Below are 21463 nucleotides of genomic sequence, written 5' to 3'. Positions count from 1 at the left end.
AACAAGGAGATGCGAGTGCTTCCACTTCTCTGTTTAGTCTGTGCCACCTCAAGGGTCACATTTAAGGTCTGGTAATAGGCACATCCCAGTTGTTTCCCTACCTGGTTCCTTCTGGTACCTTGAGAAAACCCAGCCAGCACTACTCTGTCATTGGGCCTATGAAAATACAAGGCAGGCTTTAAGGACCCCTTGATCATGCCCCAGGTCTTTCCCACTTCTCTCCAACTGGTGGTGGTCCTTCTGAGGACTGAGCATTGGACTGTGATTCACCCTTTTGCCTCTTCTCTCATTGAGCGCCTGCTGTGATGAGAGAGTAGCTAGTGTTCTGAGTGAGTCCTGAAGGGGACGGTTATGCAAACTTCCTTGGAAAAAAAGTGTTGCTGATAACCCAAGCCAAAGGCAGATAACTTGCCAAGAGCTGGATGGAGCCGTTAACTGGTCCAAATTTCCCACAAATACTACCGCAGTTTGAAGTCTTCCCGATTCCAGCACACCAGCACCGCACCTGGAATGTTTCCTGGGTGTGGTCTCTTCTTCCCTGCTCCTGAGGGTGGTGGAAACCCCTTACCTGGCTAGGACCAAGTGCTTCAGAGTGAGAATGGGGGCACTCCACTGGCAAAGGGACAAGGAATGAAAGATAACACACAACTTGTATCGTCTGGAGAGTTCTCTGAGAAGGCTGTCTACTGTAAGCTTTCATAACACTTCTGGAAAATCCAGGCCAATTTCTGCCAAAGTCCAGCAGGCAGCTTCAGGAGGCTGCAGATGCTGGAGCCGAGACCCAACTGAGACAGGCAAGGCCCACATTCAGCCCCACAAGCCTGTCTGAGAGGGGCAGGGCAATGAAGGCTCCTGAACTCTGCCAGCTTCCTACTCTGGCCAGGTCCACTGGCACTGAAGGGACAGATTTTATTTAGACCAGCAGTTTCCAACCTAGTCTGACTGTAAGAATCCTGGAGTCTCAGAACTGTAGAAAGAGACAGAGACCTGAAACCCATGTCTGTCTCTCTGAGAAAGGGTAAGACAAGATTTGCAGCAGGACATAGTCACTTCCGCCAGTCTCTGGAGGGGGCTCTGAGGTGGCTCCAGGTTGAGATATGACTGACATCAGAAAAAAAAAAAGGGAACCTTGTTCTTTTGTGGGATTCGAATACCTGGGCTTCGTGGACACACAGAGATCTCTGCTAAGACTCCAGGTGTCTCTCGATAGGGTACAAAGAGGGTTTCCAGACTGGGGACAGGGAGTTTGTGGAAGCACACACTAGGTGAGAGAGGGCTATCTTTGAGGGTTCCAGCTTTTCAGGGTGCCAGGAGACATGACAAGGACACAGAGATGCAAGAGAAAGGGACAGGTTAATACGACAACCAACTGCACTGCATCTGCCACTGTCCGGCTGGATCCAAGAACCAATGGAACAGAAACAACAGAGCCAGCAACACTTACTGGTGTGTGCTACGTGCTAAGTTAGGGCATCTTTCATTGAGCTTCCTAAATAACCTAATGATAGGCCAACAGGACCCAGTCTCTCGTCTTTTTCAGGTTAGTAGGCTGAGGGAAAGACTGTGACTACTGGATGTAGACAGTGGGGGCAGGCCATCTGATTAGGGAGATTCTCTTATTACTGTGTGACTTGTACCCTGGGCTATTCGAGTACCATGGTGAAGAGGTGTGTGTGGGGGGTTGGTGGAAGATAGTGTCCTCTCACCAGTGACTGCTGCAGACACTCTTGCCATCCTGAAACAGTTGGCTCATGGCTTTGACACTCAACACTCTTCAACCTAACACAAACACCACAGTCCTTTGAACATATAATGTGTGGACACTCCCGTGTTAATGGCAACTGTGGCATGTGCAATTCCTTCTGAGAGCCACCTTCCCTTTTACCTGTGGCCATCACAGATTGGCTCCAGGTCAGTGAAGGGGCACCCTGTTACTGAGAGGGAGCTGACATGTGGGCATGGGTGACCATCATGCAGCGTCTCTCGGCTAAGCCCCCCAGGTGCTGGAGTGAAGCATGCATGAATTCCCTCTGTGCTGTTAAGGAAGGTTGGGGCCACTGTGAGGCAGTGACCCTGGTCAGGACGTTGTTCTGTGTGTCCCCTCCCACTGGCCCTGGTTCGCACGCTTCCAGCGGACAGTGTCTACAGTCACTTGCCACCCTCTGCCTCACCTGGCAGAGCGTTTGAGCCCTGACAGCTTTAAGGCCTCGCTGAGGAGTGACAGGGGACAGGAGGAGCTTGTAACCATAAAGAAGACTGATTGTGCTAATTGCATAAAGTTCATTTCCCCTTTCTAATAAATATTTACCCTCTAGTGTTTATAACTTTTGTGTTTGGACTTTCTTGAAATGCTTTATTGAATTAAAAACATCACATTACCATTGGCTAAGAGAAGAGACAGTTCTACTTGCCAGTAACTTCTACAACAAATGCCAGCTACCGATGCCAATTTTTTTTTGTAGTTCATATTTCCATAGACAGCCCTGAGCCTTACAATACCAGCATTCTGCAGACAGACACAAAAGATTCAACAGTGATGGTATGCGCGGGCCTCCAGAACCCCACGAGCAAAGCTGGTCCCTGTTTTAATGTGTCTTGGTTCTGAGGTATGCAAATGTTTGGGAGAGCAGAAACTTGGTTACTATTTGAAGCGTAGGTAGCTCCTAACACAGATTGCAGCAATGTTTTTCCTATGAGTAAGGGCATGCTTCTTAACTTCTATGGCTCTTAAACCAGCTATGTGCTATGGGCGCCAGGACAAGAACATACACGGAAGTCTAGTTGCAAGGAGTTCTGCACTCAGAGTTCTACCCAAAGAAGAAAAGGAATTCAGGGCAGCTGGGGCTTCCTACGGTGGGCAGAAGCCAGCCTGCCCGCCCCTCTCCCAGGTTCTGAACATTTAGCGGCAGAGTTATACTTGTCAAAGCCTAATAATGTGAGAATTATGGGACAAGCAGGGAGACAGTGAGGCTTTCAGAGTACAAAAGGCGTTTCCTTGTAAGTAACACAATAATGACTGTTTCTGGTTTTTAAAATGTTTAGATTACATTGTGTGTGTGTCCCTTCCTGTGTGTGTACGTGTATGCATGTGTGTGTGCATGTGTGTGTGCATGTGTGTGTGAGTGTGCATGTGTGCATGTGTGTATGCACGTGTGAGTGTGCATCTGTGAGTGTGCATCTGTGTGTGTGCATGTGTGCATGGGCAAGTGTGTGTGTGAGTGTGCATGTGTGCATGTGTGTATGGGGGGTGTTTGGTTGTACAGGTGCCAGTATGTATGTGTGAAGGTCAGAGAACAAGTTGATAGGGTTAGGGTTAGTTTCCTCCTTCCCCGACACAGATCCTGAGGATTGAACTCAGGTCGTTAGGCTTGGGATGTTGCTGGCCTGTAATAGGTGTTGATGAACACGCAGTATGACAAGGGTTAGCCGGGCATAGAATACTTGCTGTGCTGTTGAAGATGTGGGGAGTACAAATGATACTTTGTGATTTCAGCCATGACTCTTAGACAGAATGAAGGTATCTGCGGTTTCTAATCTCAGCACTGCCATGGGAACTGCGAAGGCAGCTGGGGCTCATTGCCAGCCATCGTCCGTGAAGGGGATACTCGCTTCCGTGAGAAGAAGCCGGAGGGAAGACTTGTGATCACTTTCCCAGCAAAAATCCAGTGAAACCATCCAAGGGCTTTAGTTCAGGATAATGATGGGGAGATGAGAAATGCCATCTCCAGAGAGCAGGGAGGTCGTACCTGCCTGCCACCTTCGGTCAACACACACTCCAGGCTCAACTTTCAGAAGAACCTTTGTATAACTAGCATCTATGTGTTTATTTATCTAGTGGGTCTCTCTCTCTCTCTCTCTCTCTCTCTCTCTCTCTCTCTCTCTCTCTCTGTGTGTGTGTGTATGCACACATGCACATGCGACTCGGTTCTCTCTTTCTACCATGTGGGTCCCAAATTCATGCTGTCTTGCTGGCCAGAGCCTTTACCCACTGAGCGAACTTGCCAGCCCTCAGCGGGGAAACTTGTTCCTCAGAAGGCAGAGCAGGGACTGAGAGAAGGCTCACGGGTAGTGAAGACACTAGCATCTGTCTCAGAACGCAATCTACCCAGTTTCTTTCATTCTTTGTTTTAGGTTCTGTATTCCAAAACCAGAAGTACTCCACCCTGAAGCCGCGGTGTCTCGGTTTTATTCCCTGGGCCATGTCCAATCCCTCTTCCAGTTAGTCAGTTTTAGTGATAGGCTTAAAGTTCTAGAAATGTTGGAGACAAAAGACAGACAGGCGCAATACACGCACTTGTCTCATGAATGTTCAGGTGCTTTCCCAAACTTTCCATTGATAGCTCTTCACAGAGACTCAGCCCCGTGGCTGCAGTGTCTTCCCCTCAGTCCTAGTCTTCCAGGGAACTCAGGGACTGGGAATCCGGACAGCATTCTCAATTCCCACACAAAGGAATGTAGCTTTTAAGAGAGGTTCCTCCAAATTTTTGAAGTTGTAATTTCTGTATGCTATTCTCTCTCCTAAAATGCCTGTCTAGGAATGGTTTCTTATGTTTTATGACATCTAGTAAGTAAGTAGATTTTTTTTCCTATTAAAGGAGACCAAAGTGGTTTGGAGAATGTTGTTTGAGTATTTTGTAGCATGGTTTAAAAAATCTTAAAGTAATATCCCCCCACCCCCGTGTGTGTGTGTGTGTGTGTGTGTGTGTGTGTGTGTGTGTGTGTGTGTGTGTGTGTGTAGTTCAGAGCACAATGCTGGATGCTGGTCCTCACCTCCCACCCTATTTGAGACAAGCTCTGTCTTGTTTTCATGTTTGTGTACATTAGGCTAGCTGGCCCATGAGCTTCCATGGTTTTTTCAACACTCACCTCCAATGTCTTCATAACAGCACCAGAATTACAGATATGCTGCTATGATGCTGTGTCTGACTTTGATGTGGGTTCTGGAGACCTGGATGCAAAGTTTTTAGACTTGTACAGCAAGCTCGTTTCTTACTGAGCCATCTCTCTGGCCCATAGCATAGTTCTTTTTGAATCCAGGGGAGACTATTTGAGATGTCATGACAGCTCTTCCAGAGGTCCTGAGTTCAATTCCCAGCAACCACATGGTGGCTCACAACCATCCATAATGGGATCTGATGTCCCCTTCGGGTGTGTCTGAAGACAGTAACAGTGTACTTACATACATGGAATAAATAAAATAAATCTTTTTTAAAAAAAGAATATATATCTAAACTCCATCCTTATGTGTTCTGCTGCTTAATACCCTTAAAAGAAGCAAAATATAGTCGCATGCATTTTCCCCTGCTAACTCATTGTTTTGTAACTGATATTGTCAGTCTTTACTAAACCTGTGCTGTTTTAAGCACCAGACACACAATTGTACCCACCATTACATACAGCGCTTCTTTCCTCCACACAGCTATTATAAAGTTGAATGTGAATAGCACAGAAAGGGGCTGGGGCTAATTACCAACAAAGTGACAAAAGTTATTTAAAAATGTGTAGTTGCTCATTTCTGGGATTTTCTACTTAGCATTTTTGGACTGTGGTTGACTGTGGTAATGAAACCTTGGAAAATAAAGTGTAGTCAAAGAAGGGCTACTTTATTCCTCCTTGCGCCTAAAAATCTTGCAGCACCACACTTCCAGTGCTTTCTTTCTGGCAGATGTCATAGGTCATATCTTTGAGTGAATTGGTTTCCAATGGAGAATCTCACTTTCTATTGCTGATAAAAAACAAAAGACTAGTTTAAAACAACACAGCCGTCTGGTAGTTCTAGAAGTCAGAAGTCTAAAATCGCTCTCACAGGGTTAATGTCATCTGCAAGCCTGGTTCCTTCCTAAGGTGGCAGGTGTTTCAGCCTCTTCTGCTGACTATCTAGAAGAACCCATGTCCTGTCTCATGCCCGCTCCTGGCCCAACCTCCTGCTCCTACTGTCACTTTATCACCCAGTCACTGTGCATCCTTTTGGATGACACTTCTGACTCCATCAGATCAGCAGAGATAATCAGGACAACGTCCCCAACTGAGGATGACAAGTCAAATTTGAGACATCTCTTACACTGTGGACAGCAGGCAGAGGCTTTGGGGTTTTGTACATGGGGTCTACCACAAGAACATCCTTGTTCTTTTAGTAAAATTATCAATGTTATTTTAGAGACATGTTTAGAGGTTTATATAAACCATATGTTTTACCAACTTAGAGGCTAGCTCTGGGACTCTTAATTTCCTTTTAAAAACAGGTTTTCAGGCTGGAGAGATGGCTCAGCAGTTAAGAGCACTGACTGCTCTTCCAGAGGTCCTGAGTTCAATTCCCAGCAACCACATGGTGACTCCCAACCACCTGTAATGGGATCTGATGCCCTCTTCTGGCGTGTCTGAAGATAGTGACAGTGTACCCACATACATGAAATAAATAAAAAAATCATAAAAACAAACAAATTTTTCACTCAATATCTTTCTTTTGCTGAAAGGAACACATTATTTCTCATAGTGCAGGTCCGTGCCTGATGTGTTTTACAGCTTTGTTATAATAGAAAACCTGTATGTCACAATTACTTCTGAGAGATAGTTTTGGTGGGTATAAAATTTTATATTAATAGATGTCTTTCTTTCAATACTGTAAGAGACTGCTCTATTCTTTGTTTGAATTGTTTATAACGAGCAATGTACTCACTGTATACTTGTCTTTAATGATCTGACTGATTTTAGATTTTTATCTTTAATACTGCTTTTGTATTATACTTATTTATTCATTTGTGTGTGTGTGTGTGTGTGTGTGTGTGTGTGTGTATTTGCACATGTGGAAGAAGGTTCTCTTCTACCAGTGTGGGTCATGGGGATAATTCGAGTCAGAAGACTCTGCAGCAAATTTCTTTACCCACTAAACTCTCTTGCTGGAAACTATTACTACTTTAAAATAATTTAATCACAATGAATGTTAGTCTGGATTTCCTTGTTTCTTGTATTTAGAAGTTGACCTTCTTTGACCTGTTCCCTGAAATGTTTTCATTGAATTTGGCAAGTTCCAGTCACTTGCCATTCTCACCTTCTCTTCATATCCTTTGGGTGATAACTTTTGAATTTAGTAGGATGTTTTGTTTTCAGTCTTTTTTCCCTCTTGGTGTTTCATATTTAAATAGTTTTGGTTGGTTTGTATCTAAACATACTCTCTTATGATGTCTAATTAACCACAAGTCTTGCCTGGGAGATCCTTCATCTAGGACTTTGCAGTACTCCTTCCCAGAGGTGCCAGGTAGATAACATTTCCATAGTTCAAAATGCGTCCTAGTATTATAATTGTTATTCTAATGTCTTGTGTCATTTCTGGGCCAGTTTTTATTGACTCTCCCTCAATATGAATGCATGGCTATTAAGATTCTTTTTTTTTTTTTTTAGTGGATACTGGACATTGTAGTTTTGTTTTTTTGAGTAATGAGTAGTTTTGTATTTCTATTATTTGAATTTTGTTCTAAAAATGGTTAGTAGTAAAACTTTTTAAATGCATATGAAATGCATTAACACACATATATGTATATTATATATATATACAACGTATGCACATGTGCAAAATCCAGAGATAAGCCTTCCTCCATGCCCTTCTCTGCAAGCCGTGGAGTTATAGACTCATGCTGCCACACCTGGCATTAATGTGTGCAATGGGGAACCAAACACGGGTTCTCAGGCGTGTACAACAGTGCTTTACTGAGTGGGTCATCTTCGAAGCCCATGAATCATGCAAATTAATTGCAAGTTTGATCCTCTCAGATCTTGAAGCTTAGCATTTTACTGGAAGGCTGACATTGCACTGCTCCTGATACCAAACCTGATGTGCTCTACCTGATGCTTACAAGAGGTTCCCTCTAATGGTTAGGATTGTTATTGGTAGAGCCTTGAGAAGTTTTTTTTCCCATGCATATACTGCACTAAGCTGAGTAGTCAAGGGGCATCCTCTATAGGTCTCCAAGGTTCTCTGTAGGTCTGTTAAGGTTCAAACGCAAACCATCTCCGATGTGTTTGAACACCTCCTCTCCAGATGGTAGCATTGCTCTGGGAACTTGTGAAACTTTTGGGATATAGAATGAAAGTAGGTCATTGCTGGAGAGCCTTGAAGGTTACACCCACCCCTGATAGATAACTGAACAATTCTGCTTCCTGATCCACTAGTACGTAAGGAGCTAACGCCTCATGATCCTCCTGCTACAAATGGATGCTTCTGCTAACATGCCTTCCCTCATAATGGACTAACTGTGAAATAAGGAGCCCAAATAAACCCCATCACCCACAGGTTGTTTCTGGGAGGAGGGTCATTTCGTCACAGGGATGAGAAAAGTAGTGAATAAAACAGCTCTTCCTTCTGTGAGTCCCGCAGACTCTTGGAAGGCTGGTCCTCTGTTTAACCACTGCAGCTCTCTTCTGTTCCTCCTCCCTCTGTGTAGACCGAGGGTGGACTAGGTCTTAGGTGAGCAAAGCCACAGGGCTCCTCCATCTATTTCAGACCTCTCAGTCATTGAAGGCTTTGGCTGTTTGATTGCCAATGTCTTGAAAGCTCACCATTTAATATGTTTAATTATTTCAAATGGGAGAAGAAGCAGGGCTTTCCTAGAAGGGTTCTGGAAAGGTAACAAGAATATAATCTCAAATACCTTGCTCGGGGCAGGCCAAATTGAGAAGGTAACATTTAAAACTGAAACATGGAGAAGGCAACATTTGAAAATCCAGACAAGAAATGAAAGACTGAGTCCCTCCGATACCCAGGTGGAGGGAAGGGCCCCGAGCAGTTGCTGTGCCTTTGTCATGAGCTTTCTGGTGAATGCCAGAGAGAACAGCAAGGCTAGGCCAGAATAGAGGAGACGAGCTGGGCCTGGTGAATGGGCCAGGGACAGCCAGTAGTGAGAGAGCAGTCAACAGTGTCTCGCTCATGCTCCAGGCAGGGGAAAAGACAGACATTGGATGCTGACCGAGCGTTGTCAGAGCACAGACCTCTGAAGCAGGGAGTGGAGGACTGAGGACGCAGTGACTTAAGGGTCCAGACTCACAGCACTGTTCTGGCCTGCATCTGACAAGGGGATGCACCCCGGCTCAGGGCACCATACCCTACGTTCTCAGCATTTCAGGTATCCCAGAGAAACATGGGCTTTCTGTTATGTGTTCCCCGGAAGGAGAACAACTATATGCTGGGTGAACAGTCACTTTCAGCTCCCTTTCAGAATCCCATAACAATCACTAAATCGCCAGAGGGGACGATGATCAGTGGTAGCTGTGGCTAGCAGCTATCAGTCCTTGCCACTATGCTACCCTATCCCCCTACTCACACATAGTTACCTCATCTAGTGACAGGCTAGAAGAGGCCAATTTAATGTGATCTATTTCCTGATGATTCTATTAAGGAAAAAGCTACCAGGGAGCATGAGCTGCAGCTGCTGGAGGAAGCCATGTGCTGCCTGGACAGAACTTACAAATGGGCCATCTTCAGGAGGTGCATGGGGATTTTGAGCTTCTAGGGCAGTAGTTCTCAACCTTCTAACACTGAGGCCCTTTAATATAGTGCTCCCTGTTGGGGTGATTCCCCAATCATAAAGTTATTTCCCTGTTACTTTTTAACTGTAATTTTTGCTACTTTTATGAATCGTAATACAAGTATCTGATCGTTAGGGTATATGTACTGGCTCATTTTGTGTGTCCACTTGACATAGACTGGAGTCATCCCAGATAAAGGAGCCTCCCTTGAGGAAATGCCTCCATGAGATCCATCTGTAAGGCATTTATTCAATTAGTGATCAAGTGGGGAGGGTCCAGCCCATTGTGGGTGGTACCGTCCCTGGGTTGGTAGTCCTGGGTTCTATAAGAAAGCAAGCTGAGCAAGCCAGGGGAAGCAATCCAGTAAGCAGCACCCCTTCATGACCTCTGCATCAGCTCCTGCTTCCTGCCCTGTGTGAGTTCCTGCCTGACTTCCTTTGGTGATGAACAGCGATGTGGAGGTGTAAGCTGAATAAACCCTTTCCTCCCCAACTTGCTTCTTGGTCATGATGTTTGTGCAGGAATAGAAAGAAACCCTGACTAAGACAGTATCTGATATGCAACCTCTGTGAAAAGGCCTTTGACACCCCTCCCTCCACAGGATTGTGACCCACAGGGTGAGAACCACTGTTCTAGGAGAAGACCACTGTACTTCAGAGCTAACCTGTCCATCTAACTGTCCTCTGTGAAAAGAATGATGCTATTGAGCCAAGAGAGAGTCTCGGATGGCCTTTTCCCTGGGGTCTGTCTTTAAATGATGCAGGCCGTCTTTGGCTCCTCCAGTGTAGGATGTGTTGATACTTCCCTTCCTCTGACTACAGCTCTCCTCTCCTCATCTGTAAAAGCTGAACTCAAAAGCTTTGCCTGGAGTGTTGTAGCGGTCGGGGTTTTGTGTGGCAGTCCAAGGAAAGTGTTCAACCCGGGAAACTGTGAGCCCCCTGTACATGTGTGTCCCTTTTTCTGTCAGCTCACCCTGCAAGGTTGTGTATTTACCTCACAGGTCAGGAAAACGGCTTCTGTCTAGTCCCTGACTCACTGATCCTACGCTGGCTGAGGTAGCTCTGCCTGACTCACTTTATCTACCAGTCCTGAGTCAAAACCTTTGAGGGACAAAGTAACCACCGTCTCCAGGTCTTTGTGGGCACTCTTTCCTTCTCCACTCCAGTTTTTAGCCCTCTTCTTTAGCTGGGCAGGATTTGAAATCTGGTGATTTCACTCCACTTTCAAGAAGTGTGATTAGATTTCCTCTATCCTAAAGAGTTCATGCCAAAACACCAGGCTGTGAGTGGCAGTAGCCCCCACAACATCCCCTCTAGAGTGATTCATGTACAGGGCTGTGAATGGACAGATGCTTGCGAACGTGTGTGTGGGATGTTCTCATGACAGGTTATATGGGGCACACCTGTGCAAGTACCGTGAGGACGTGTACACAAGGACATACCCTCATGCCTGTACATATACACGGCCACATGCATGTCTATGTCTGAACATCCATGACCTCCAGGCCTGCGGAGAGACTACTGGGTTTGTGCATCTTCCTTAGTGTGCCCTTCCCTGGTTGCTTACCTCCATGTTTTTGCAGAAGGTAGCGTTGGTGCCAAACAGAATCTGGCACTGCTCGTTGGCGCTGTAGTGCATGCCTGGCAGCTTGTGTGGAAGGCGCAGGGCATGCTGGCTCCTGGGGTCAGTGATCAGTAAACATGTACTGACTTTGGATCTGAAAAAGCCAAGAAGTAGGTCAGTCTCCAAATGTTCTAGCCCCATCTTTGTTCTGAGTTTTCAGCCTCTGAGAAGGACGTGCCTCGGATGATTCATGGGACGATGGCCTCGGCACTGGGCACCGGGGATTACCCTTCTGGTGCATGAGTTTGTTTAATATATGGCTAAATACGGGTCTCTTCTCTGAAGACAACACAGAGCTGACCACTTGGTAGAACCCTGGGAACAGCTCTGATGAAGCAAGTGGACTTTCTTAGGAGAGTTTGGAAAAAGTTCTTTTCGAAATTAGGATACTCTAAATTGCCTAAGAAAATGGCTTTGAGCAAAAGAGGACAAATTAAGGTTATTTTATTTTAAAGAAACCCAAGGTGCTGATTCCTGAAAGCATGAAGTCTCTTTGAGGGATTGCTGGGCCAAAGCAAGGATGTCAGATTTGAGGTCTCACCCAACCATACCTCCTGCTATCACAGAGGGTGGGCCAGGGGCTCACTCTGCCAAGAACTTCCAGATTTCAACCAGGAAGAGAATGCTCATTTACAGTGGGATATACATTTCCCCAAAAGGGGCTGCTAGCAGATAAAATACCCAGTGCTTTTATTTTTTAACTTTAAAGCAAGGCAGATGAAACTGAACACTTGCCAAACCCTTAAAGGAAGAATGTAATCTATCTATCTATCTATCTATCTATCTATCTATCTATCTATCTATCTATCTATCTATCATCTGTCTGTCTGTCTGTCCATCCATCTACAGCGGAGGCTAGTCCATAGCTTCCATTTGTCCCCAGTGAGAACACTACTCACCCGAGCAAATGTACAGTGGCCATTTGTCACCCTGACCCTTCTGGGTGATAAGGAAAAACATCAAGTGGCCTACAGTACTTTATTATGAGTCACTAATTACAATACTCCATGGAAGTAGACTGTCTTAAAATGAGTGTGTTCATTTCTAAGCCTATTTACTAAACAACTTTTCCATCCACAGGAAACGAGTGAAGACCAGTTAACTACTTTAGCCCACATTCCCTGGGCACTGTCAAATAGAGCTGGTCTATCAAACGCCACCCTCCAGTGGAACTTCATGTGGATTGTGGATCAACAGAGTGAAGTAGAGAAGCATTCAGGACTCATAAATTAACATTGTAAATACAGCCCTAAGACCAACAGGGGCCATGGGTACGCTTGCTTTCACATGGGTCTAAAACTAGATTAGAAGCTGTTCCACAAAAATCTGAGAACTAAGAAGTATAGACGTTCTCTAGGAAGAAAGGGCTAGTTAGAGAAACACACCCTTTCCCCCACAAAGGAGGCAAGTGTGAAAACCCATTCCCAGCAAACTCAGTCCCCATCAAGGGAAACAGCATCAGTAAGTAGCAAGTTCTCAGTTCTACAACAGCCAAGTTGTCCCTACAGTGGTGCCCATTCTTGGTTACAGATCAGCAGAGAAGGGCAAGACAGACTCACTGGGTTGATATTTCATTCACCATTCATTCAACGTCCCTTGCTGGACACCAACATCAAAACAGCTACAACCTCAGGAAGAGGCCTTGGCCCATCATAGGACACTCTGCACTGAACACATCCCAAACCAGATGAGAATTCATCCAAAGATTCATTTCTCACACTGGCTGAGTTGCCCATTTTGGTCTTCAGGAGAAACGTTCCATTGTTGACATTACAGAACACGCTCAAGGACTTACTTGAGAAAGTTCTCAAGGTCATCTCGACTACAGGACGACCAAGAGAGGTCGCTGGGATTCCGGCCTTTCACCCATTCTCCCGACATGATGTGTGACCGGCCAGCACAAGATGAGTGGTCATCGTCGTGGTTCATTCCCAAACTGTTCAAAGAGAAAGAGGAAGAATATGAGATGTTATACCTCACCATGCTTATTTCTAGGCTCTGGGCCAAGTTTCAGTCAAGTTTTAAGTACAAAGAGTGATGTAGGTCGGATGATAATGTTCTCACCCTAAAGACCACAGTGAGGAGTTTATACAGAAGATGGAGTGGTTTGACTACAGAATGTATGAAGAATGAGTCAATAAATGAATTCCTAAGCATGATAATTAATGACGTGCCAGTTAATAATGCCCAACCTTCTGATGAGCTGACCTGGCATCTCACATCAAATGTCATTATGTTAGTGCTCTAAAGAAAGTTGTACTCATTAGAAATGAACCACACTGTGCTTAGAGCCAGTGGAAAACATCAGAGACTGAGTTTCTGGAGACTATGGCCTCAAGGCTTCAAACTCAAGGACAACTGTGACTTTGTTATTCTTCATAACTCTCCGTATGTTTGTTCATTTACTGAAAAATGTCCCCATCCACAAGAAACACAGGAGAAGAGTCAGAGTGACCCTTGTGTCTCTTCACTCTGTGTTCCCTGGGTCCTGTGACCTTGCTTGTCAACTGTTGCTGAAGGATGATGGAGGTCCCTTCAAGCTGGAGTCCCACCAAATACTGACCTAAGCACTGCTCTTAGTTTATCCATATGGGGCGAGCTGAGCTGAGGAGTACACAAGATCACAAGGTCACAAGATCGGCTTGTTCACAGCTTGCTGATAATGACTTCCAGGAGAGAAACCCAGTGTGTTTGAGAAAATAATACAACCATGTATTTTTAATTCATCGAATAACGTTAGATGTTTCTCAAGTGCCCGAGAATGTGCCTGAAGAAGACCGGATGGACAAAAGATGTCATCCCTAAGTCAAGTCACCATCAGTCCAGGAGAAGAGGTGACGATTGGCAGGGGTTCCAAACGCTTACTCTGGGCCACACTTCCCTATTCATCTCTAGCATCCTTTACCACCTGTCAACTTATCCTGACTGCTACTTCATGCTGAGATCTACCAAGGATGTCACCCTGTCCTTTCTGCATCCCCATTAGCCACTGCTACACATGCTTGCGTACAGATGCTACTGAAACCATAGAATTTTCAGGAAAATGAATGGTGAATGGATTTATGATGTATAATATTAAATGTCATACAATCTCATGAAGAAGAACATTTTCATATACAGATCCTAGCCTACAGTATACATGGAAAAACGAAGATGTGACCATGTGGGTGCCCTGTAACGTACAGAACGGAGAACAGGAAAGCGGAGATGAGGTGATCAGAATGACAGATGCGGGGATGGACCCACCAGTTATGAAACAGGATACAAGGGTAATTGTTTTCCTAGTTTTAATTCTGTCGTGGATTTTTCTTTGTTGTTATTGTGTGGTGGACAAGTGCATGACAATATATTTGATAGTAGGATGGTGTCCAAGGGAGGATATTGCTGATCCCTTGGTCTCAACCAGCATGGAAGATTATGCCTGGGACCACATCCAACTTCCTATGGTGATTAAGTCAGTTATAAATGGAAAGAGGTTCCTTGCTCCTTGCTATCAAATGGCCCTGGCCAGAGAACCTAGTGGCTTAGGAGACACACAGGGCCATTATGCAAGCACTCAGACAAGCTGATGGCATGGTCAGTCGGTCCACGGGCTATGTTCCTGATAGCATCGATCTCACAGGCGCGGGACACTCGCTGTGAATACTCCCCCTTAATGGCCCTCAGCAGCGGCCTTCCCAAAGGGATGTTCTAGTCAGCAGGGCCAGCTAAGAGTAGGATTCTGGCTTTCAGGGGGCTGATATTTAACACACAACACACAGTTGATCTGGTTTGAATCCTTCAAAGGCTAAGTGTCTCATAAGTTTACAGTTAGATGACTTGGCAGTGGGCGGGTGTCCTGGTCCTTGAGGTTTATATAAACTACCGTTTAGGTTATTTTTAGTTTAAATTAAAGATTACCTGACTGAAAATTCCATGTTATTTTAGGTTTGTCTCCCAGGGCATGTATTATTTCTGGCCATGTTATATTTAACGAAAATGCGTGGCATTAAGGACACGGTCATTTTAACTCTAAATGACTGTGAGGTGGAGGGCACAGATGGGCCTCATGCCTCATATGTCAGACACGATAATAAGTTAATGGCCTTGGGAGGATCTTATCTTAAACAAAATAGCACACCTCTTCTGGATTTGCTACAAGAAATCTCGAGGCATACCATGGAGGGAGTCAAGAAAGAACGCCTGCCACGTGCTACACTGGAGACTGAACGCGCCAGAGGAGATAGCTAGGGGTTTTAGACCCCGTGCAGCTGCCATACTGGAAGCTTCAGATTCAGAAGTCTCTGAGCTGATCTGTCTTTCAAAACCTCTCAGATTTTGATGAAAGGGAACGGCAGTCAGGTCTGACCTTTCCTCAACTGGCCTTGGTCTGGGGAAACAAATGCCAGAGGTGTTGGGAGGAAGAGGCCAGCGAATGGCTCAAAGGAGACAGCCCCTCCATCAGATGGGGTCAATAGCAGACTGGTGTTTCTGGTATTCTCTATAGTTAGGTAATAATCATGGTAGGCAAACATGGATAATCTATGTGTAAATTATATTGACTATTTCAGAAGATGTGAGACGTGAGTCATGTGTGCACATGCTTCTGTTTTTACACTGCATTTACAAATACATAAAAGACACATACAAGTGGGTTCTAATTCCAGTTTAACAAAACCCTAAATAATTATGTTGAGATATAGAAATAGGTGCAAAGGAAGGACAAAGGGTCTGTCCCTTCTCCTGGTCAGTGACACCTCTGCACCTCAAATTTGCTCATCCCTGACTACACACAGGGTAGCCACATCTAGCTATTCATTCAGGGTACAGTTGTCAAATGCTTTCTGCTAGAAAGACACAAGCCTGAAGTGCTAGGCGCATGGAGCTCCTTTTTCTAAAGTAGTGGTTCGCCACCTGTAGGTCCTGGTATCAGAATGGGGCTCACATTTCAGGTAACCTACACATCAGATAGTTACACTGCAATTCATAACAGTAGCAAAATTATAGTTATGAAGTAGCAACGAAATGATTTTATCATGGGGGGTCACTGTAACAGGATGAACTGTATTAAAGGGTTGCAGCATTATGAAGGTTGAGAACCAGTGCCCTGGAGGAACTGAGTTAACAGGACATTGTAACTATGAAGAACACAGGGACTTCATTCATTTTAGGCACATTTATCCATGGGAGTAAAGGAATTAAGTAGCCTCTTGGTTGCCAACTCAGGTGCCCCGAAGGCATCATGACACAGGAGACAGGTAACTTAGAAGAAATGCTCGGGGTGGGGCTAAGAGATGGCTCCTTTGTAAATGCTGGTCGCATAAGCATGAGGACCCAAGTCCAAGTTCAGAGCACTCATGTAAGAACTAGCTGTGGCTATGCCCTTGTAACTCCAGTGGGTGGAGGCAGGAGGATCGCTGGGCTTTGCTGACTAGCCAACATAGCCCTAAACCAGCAAGCTCCAGATTAAATAAGACCCTGTGTCTTACAGGGATAGCACGCACAGGACAGATCGGGACACTAGACATCTTCCTCTGGCCTCTGAAGGCACCCACAGGCAGATGTACCTGCACATATATGCACATCTACACACACACAGACACACACACACAAAGACTATATGCATATATACATATTCATACACAAAACCAGTTTATTGCAATCATTCACACAGACTACATGTATGTACATATATGCAGTATTATAATAAACTGGTTTTGTGTCAACCACCTAAATATAGCAACTTTGATTCCCAAGAAGCTTAGATTTAACACCCACCCCAATGCTTACTGGCTTGCTTCCCATGGCTTGCACACTTCGCTTTCTTACACAAAGACCACCTGCCCTTGCATGGCGCTGCTCAGCTCGGACTCAGTCTACGAACTTCCTCATGAGTCTTGGCTGATGTCCCTAGTAAATTCTAGATCTCTCAGCCAATGGGAAAGGGGATGGTTGTGATGCTGATTGATTTATTAAGAACCCCAAACTCAAAATGAGATGGGAACCTAAGGCTAGCAAGGGGCATAAGACGGGACCATACCCCTGCTCCCACTCCAGACTCCGTACTCCTCGATGGTGCAGCCTTTTAATGGGCATGGGAATCCAGACCCCAGCGTTTCCTGTCTTTTTCTTCAAAGGCCAGTGAAGAAGGGGATTAGCTGACAGTGGGGAGGGGCTACAGAAAGGGGGAACCTGCTGCCTCCCAAAGTTCAAAGGCTGAGACATCAAAGGGCACAGGATGCTTTAGGCAGTAGTAATCCTGAGGACAGGGGACTTCCTGTTCCTAATGACTGTCACCTCCTTGCCTTTTTTGAAACCAATCATCAGGGGGGCTTTATGGATTCATTATTTGGATTCTGCCTTTTCTATCCTGCCAGGAAGGTTGAGAGGAAGTGGGAGGAGACTATATATTCATTCTGCCCCTTCCCAGGCTATGAAATGCTCATTGAAGGCCATAGAGAAGCCTCAGCACATTCATGATCCTCAGGATCCCCACATGTCTCTGATCAGGGCTTTGGTTCCTGCCTTTGGCTCACACTGAGCCCAGTCATGCTCTAAGCCTGGTTTACAGGTCTTTCCCTCATTCTTGTGAGAGTTGGGGGTATGACCCTGAACTCTAATCACCATGGTCCTTCTCTTCACGACTCTCTGAGTCACCCTGGAGGCAGGAGTTGTCATTCTGTCTTAGAACTGAGCAGCTCAGAAACGTGTGATAGCCTGGCCCAAAGCTAACCACATAGAGGAGCTGGCAAGTATTGACAAACTGTGGGAACTCAGACCAAAAAAAACCCCCAAAAACCAAAAACCAAAAAACAAACAAACAAACAAAACAAAGCAGTCTGGCTAGACCTCAGAATTTCTTTGAAAGGTTTTTACCCTCTTGAGGGGTGCTGTCCCCTTTCCCTATATTTCTGAAGTAGGTGGGTATTTCTTGGGATCACCTTACCACAGAATGTAGGGAACACACTTCTCCAGGTAATACAGGTCAAAGGCATAAGCCACAGCTCCAAGCGGAGGTGAGGGGGTGGTGTGGGGGAGTATGCTGTGTTCCATCAAGGCTCTGTTCTGTGTGACCCTCTACTCTTATAATTTTCAATGAGTAAGTTTATTAAATAAATAGATGGCCAATGTAAAAGAGATAGACAGCCAGCCAGCCAAACAGCTAGCTACACAACATAGCAAAATATCGTCAACTTGGGAGCTCAAAACACCCACAGAAACCAGCTGGGTAAGTTGAAACTGTGGACTGCAGTTCCCCATTGATTTTTTTCCTCCATTAATGAGCTTCCCATGGCTGAACTTTCCATCTCTTTCCCACCACAGGTACTTTTATGTCACAGAATAAACAGTTGTAACCTCTGTTGGAAATAATTCATCTTCTAACGGCTCAAGAAAACCATAGTGTTTTTATTTTTGGGCTGTCATGTCATTCTGTCCTCTCTGTCACAGAGTTAGAGATCAGCCCATCCACACACAAAGGGTCTTGGAGGATACTTGGTATAAAAATGTGTGAGTCTGAAATGGTAGGGGTCCCCCACTTCCGGAGCCAACTTCCCAGTGAGTTCAAGCAGCACATGGTCATTTACACATTCATACAGAGGCTCAAAGCAGTTTATACCCAACCCAATGCAACTTAAAAGCAGGGAGACAGGACAGAATTCGAAAGACAAAAATCTAGCATTACAAGAGCAAGAAAGAACAATTTCAGTTTCTCTAAAGCACACAGCAGACTCTTCTAGAAAGCCTGAAGAAACATCGGTATCTGGCTCTTACAGACCAGATTTTTGACTTCATTGGCAGACCTCAACATCTGGAATCTTATGTGTTCCCATGTAATTCTAATACCCTTAGAAGTCTGAGGACCATGCCCTAAGGCAGACCAATGCATTGATAGTCAAACTTCAGCGTATTTTAGATTGACCAGCCAAAGCCAAAACTCAGAGCAACCGTTCTTTCCAGCCAGAAAGTCAATTTTTTTTGGCGGGGGGTGGTGAGACCAGAGAAGGGATTCATTCATGTTGGCACATTCTGGACATATTCGAAATCCAAGACCCAAGTCTCTCTTCACCTCCACTCTGGAGTGAGTATTTCTAGGAAGTGATGATCATACCACACTGATCAGCGATAAATGCTGCCACACACTGCTTGCTTCGGCACCAGGATCAATCTGAGAAATGCATCATGGGTAATTCTGTCACTGTGCAAATGCCTCCACACAGTGTGTACTCCACTCTGTCAGCTTTATGCCCCTGTGTGATATACCCTTAGGGACCATGGTTAGATACACGGGTGCATTTTGTGCCCCCTTGTAGCATGCAGCACATGGCTATGTTTCTGATTACACACTGTTCAAGAGACTTGGACATTTTATAGACTTATCATTTTTCTAACCAAGGGCCTGGGGCTGGTGAGTTTGGCCTGGTGGTTAAGAGAACTTGTTGCTCTTGCAGAGGACTTTGGTTCAAGTCCCAGCACCTTCATAGTGGCTCATCTATGATCCGATACCCTCTTCTGACCGCCTCAGGCACCAGGCACACACACCAGGCTCACATACATAAAGTACCTGTATATGATGCAGTAAACATTCATACATATAAAATAATTATAAAAAATTTAAACCGATGATTTGTTTCTGACATTTCCGTCCATTTGAACCTTTTATATTCCCCGTGCCTTAAGCAATACATACTTTTTATCACTTAGAAAAAAATTCCCCTCTTTCCCTAGTATAAATTACAGCTTTTCACAGTAATTATTACTGCTTAGCTGGCATTCAACTTACAGGATAAAAATATATTCTTTTGGCTGACTTAACGATTGTGTACACAAGTTGTCCTCAAACCCTCTCTGAATTTTGGCTCAAAGCAACTATGGTGTTCTGAGGGTGGAATGTGGTTTCAAGTCATGCCAAGTCTTGCATAAGCGATAATTGATATTTTTACTAGCTGCAACTTTGTAGTTGATAATGGGTTATTAAAACAGGAAAGAGACCCTGCCCACAAAATCTCATCAGAGATAGAAAAGGTGTTTCAGACAAAAAGCCTCCCAGGGTTGATACAGGGAGGTCCCAGTAGGCCCCCCAGTCCTCCAAATGAGCCACTTCTAGAGTCAAAACATTGCAGAAGCACCCATGCTGCTGCACCTCTGCTTGCCAAGCCCCCCTCACCCTGAGCTTCATGGCACCGGCCATCATGGGCCTCGGCTCCACTTGGGCACTGTTGTGGGGATGTGGTCCAAGCACACTGTACCATCTCTATCCTTTTTCTTTGCTCAAAACAACCTTGATGCTGGTCTTGTTTTAAATGTCTGTCAGTGTGGATTAGCAGAGGAGTTCTTACTACGTCTTGACAACCCTGGCAAGCAGATACTCACTTCTCTGAAGGAATGGCCTCTTGCTCTTATCTCTGGCCACCTCTCTTCATTCACAAGGTCAAAAGGTCTGCCTTCTGCTCCAGGTAAGAAGTCAGTGAGGTTTCACTGACTAGAAGGGAAGGAACTACAGGTCAACAGATGCTATCCCTGCCCCCCACACCCCCATCCCCGCTCCATTTTGAGATTGTTAGGGGAAGGGTAAATTCTTTGAGAAAATAAAAACGATGCTTCAACCACTCAGGCAAACTGAGGACAGATCAGTGCTGACTGGCAGGGGCCCATGAGAAAATGTGTGACAGAGACTCTAAGCTTAGGCATGACATTAGGAGAGTCAGCCACCTCTAAATGCTGGTTGCTGTGTTGCTTGGTTCTGGGTCCTGTGGAATCAGGAGCCTCAGACTTAGCTGCCTTCGCGTCACATCAGTGTCACATCAGTGCTGACTTCAGCTTGTGAGTGACACTGGTCTGTGTGAACGGTGCCTCTGGAACATGCACTATGGCAGAGGAGACTGCCCTTTGCTTCCCCTCTGTCCTTCACCCTCCATTCCTAAGGCAGATTTGCTCCAGGCAATGTCACAGGCAATATAAACATCTCATTTTTGGCAGGCAAAGCTTTTCTCCTTCAGGACACATGAGGTTATGCAACAGATTGACCCAGGAACCCCCAAAGATAACACAACCACCTGCCAGACTGCAGCCTGACTTGTGATTTGCTTTGGAGACCCTGCTGTCAGTCCAAGAGGCCAAACAGAACCAATGGAGTCACACAAGGATGGGCCTCTGTTGGAATGTCTTCCTTGTGCCGTCTTCCTGACGTCTTGGTTTTATGTTAGAATACGAGATCAGCTCATTTACAGCGAACGTTTACTTGGGCTCACCATTCTGGAAACCAAGAAGTCCAAGATAGGGAGGATTCCACTTGATAGGGTTCCAGCATCTTCCACTCAGGGTGGAAGGAGCTAGAAATTGG

The 21463-nt window shown here is 45.3% G+C and overlaps 1 protein-coding gene across 3 annotated transcripts in view; it reads right to left on the bottom strand.

The window, feature by feature from the left end:
- Adamts17 (ADAM metallopeptidase with thrombospondin type 1 motif, 17) overlaps positions 1-21463 on the bottom strand; it is a 321560-nt gene that overhangs the window by 148035 nt on the left and 152062 nt on the right. For all 3 annotated transcript variants that reach the window (XM_087655318.1, NM_001432137.1, XM_087655319.1), the window contains 2 exon segments: positions 12938-13078; positions 11086-11236 (listed from right to left, as the gene is read on the bottom strand). In XM_087655318.1, the coding sequence (XP_087511444.1) occupies positions 11086-11236; positions 12938-13078 (292 nt within the window).

Source organism: Rattus norvegicus, chromosome 1, assembly GCF_021556685.1.
Source record: "Rattus norvegicus strain SHRSP/BbbUtx chromosome 1, alternate assembly SHRSP_T2T, whole genome shotgun sequence".
NCBI classification, from domain to species: Eukaryota; Metazoa; Chordata; class Mammalia; order Rodentia; family Muridae; genus Rattus; species Rattus norvegicus.
Note: the sequence above shows the minus strand (reverse complement) of the source record. Positions and strands in the feature narration are given on the sequence as shown.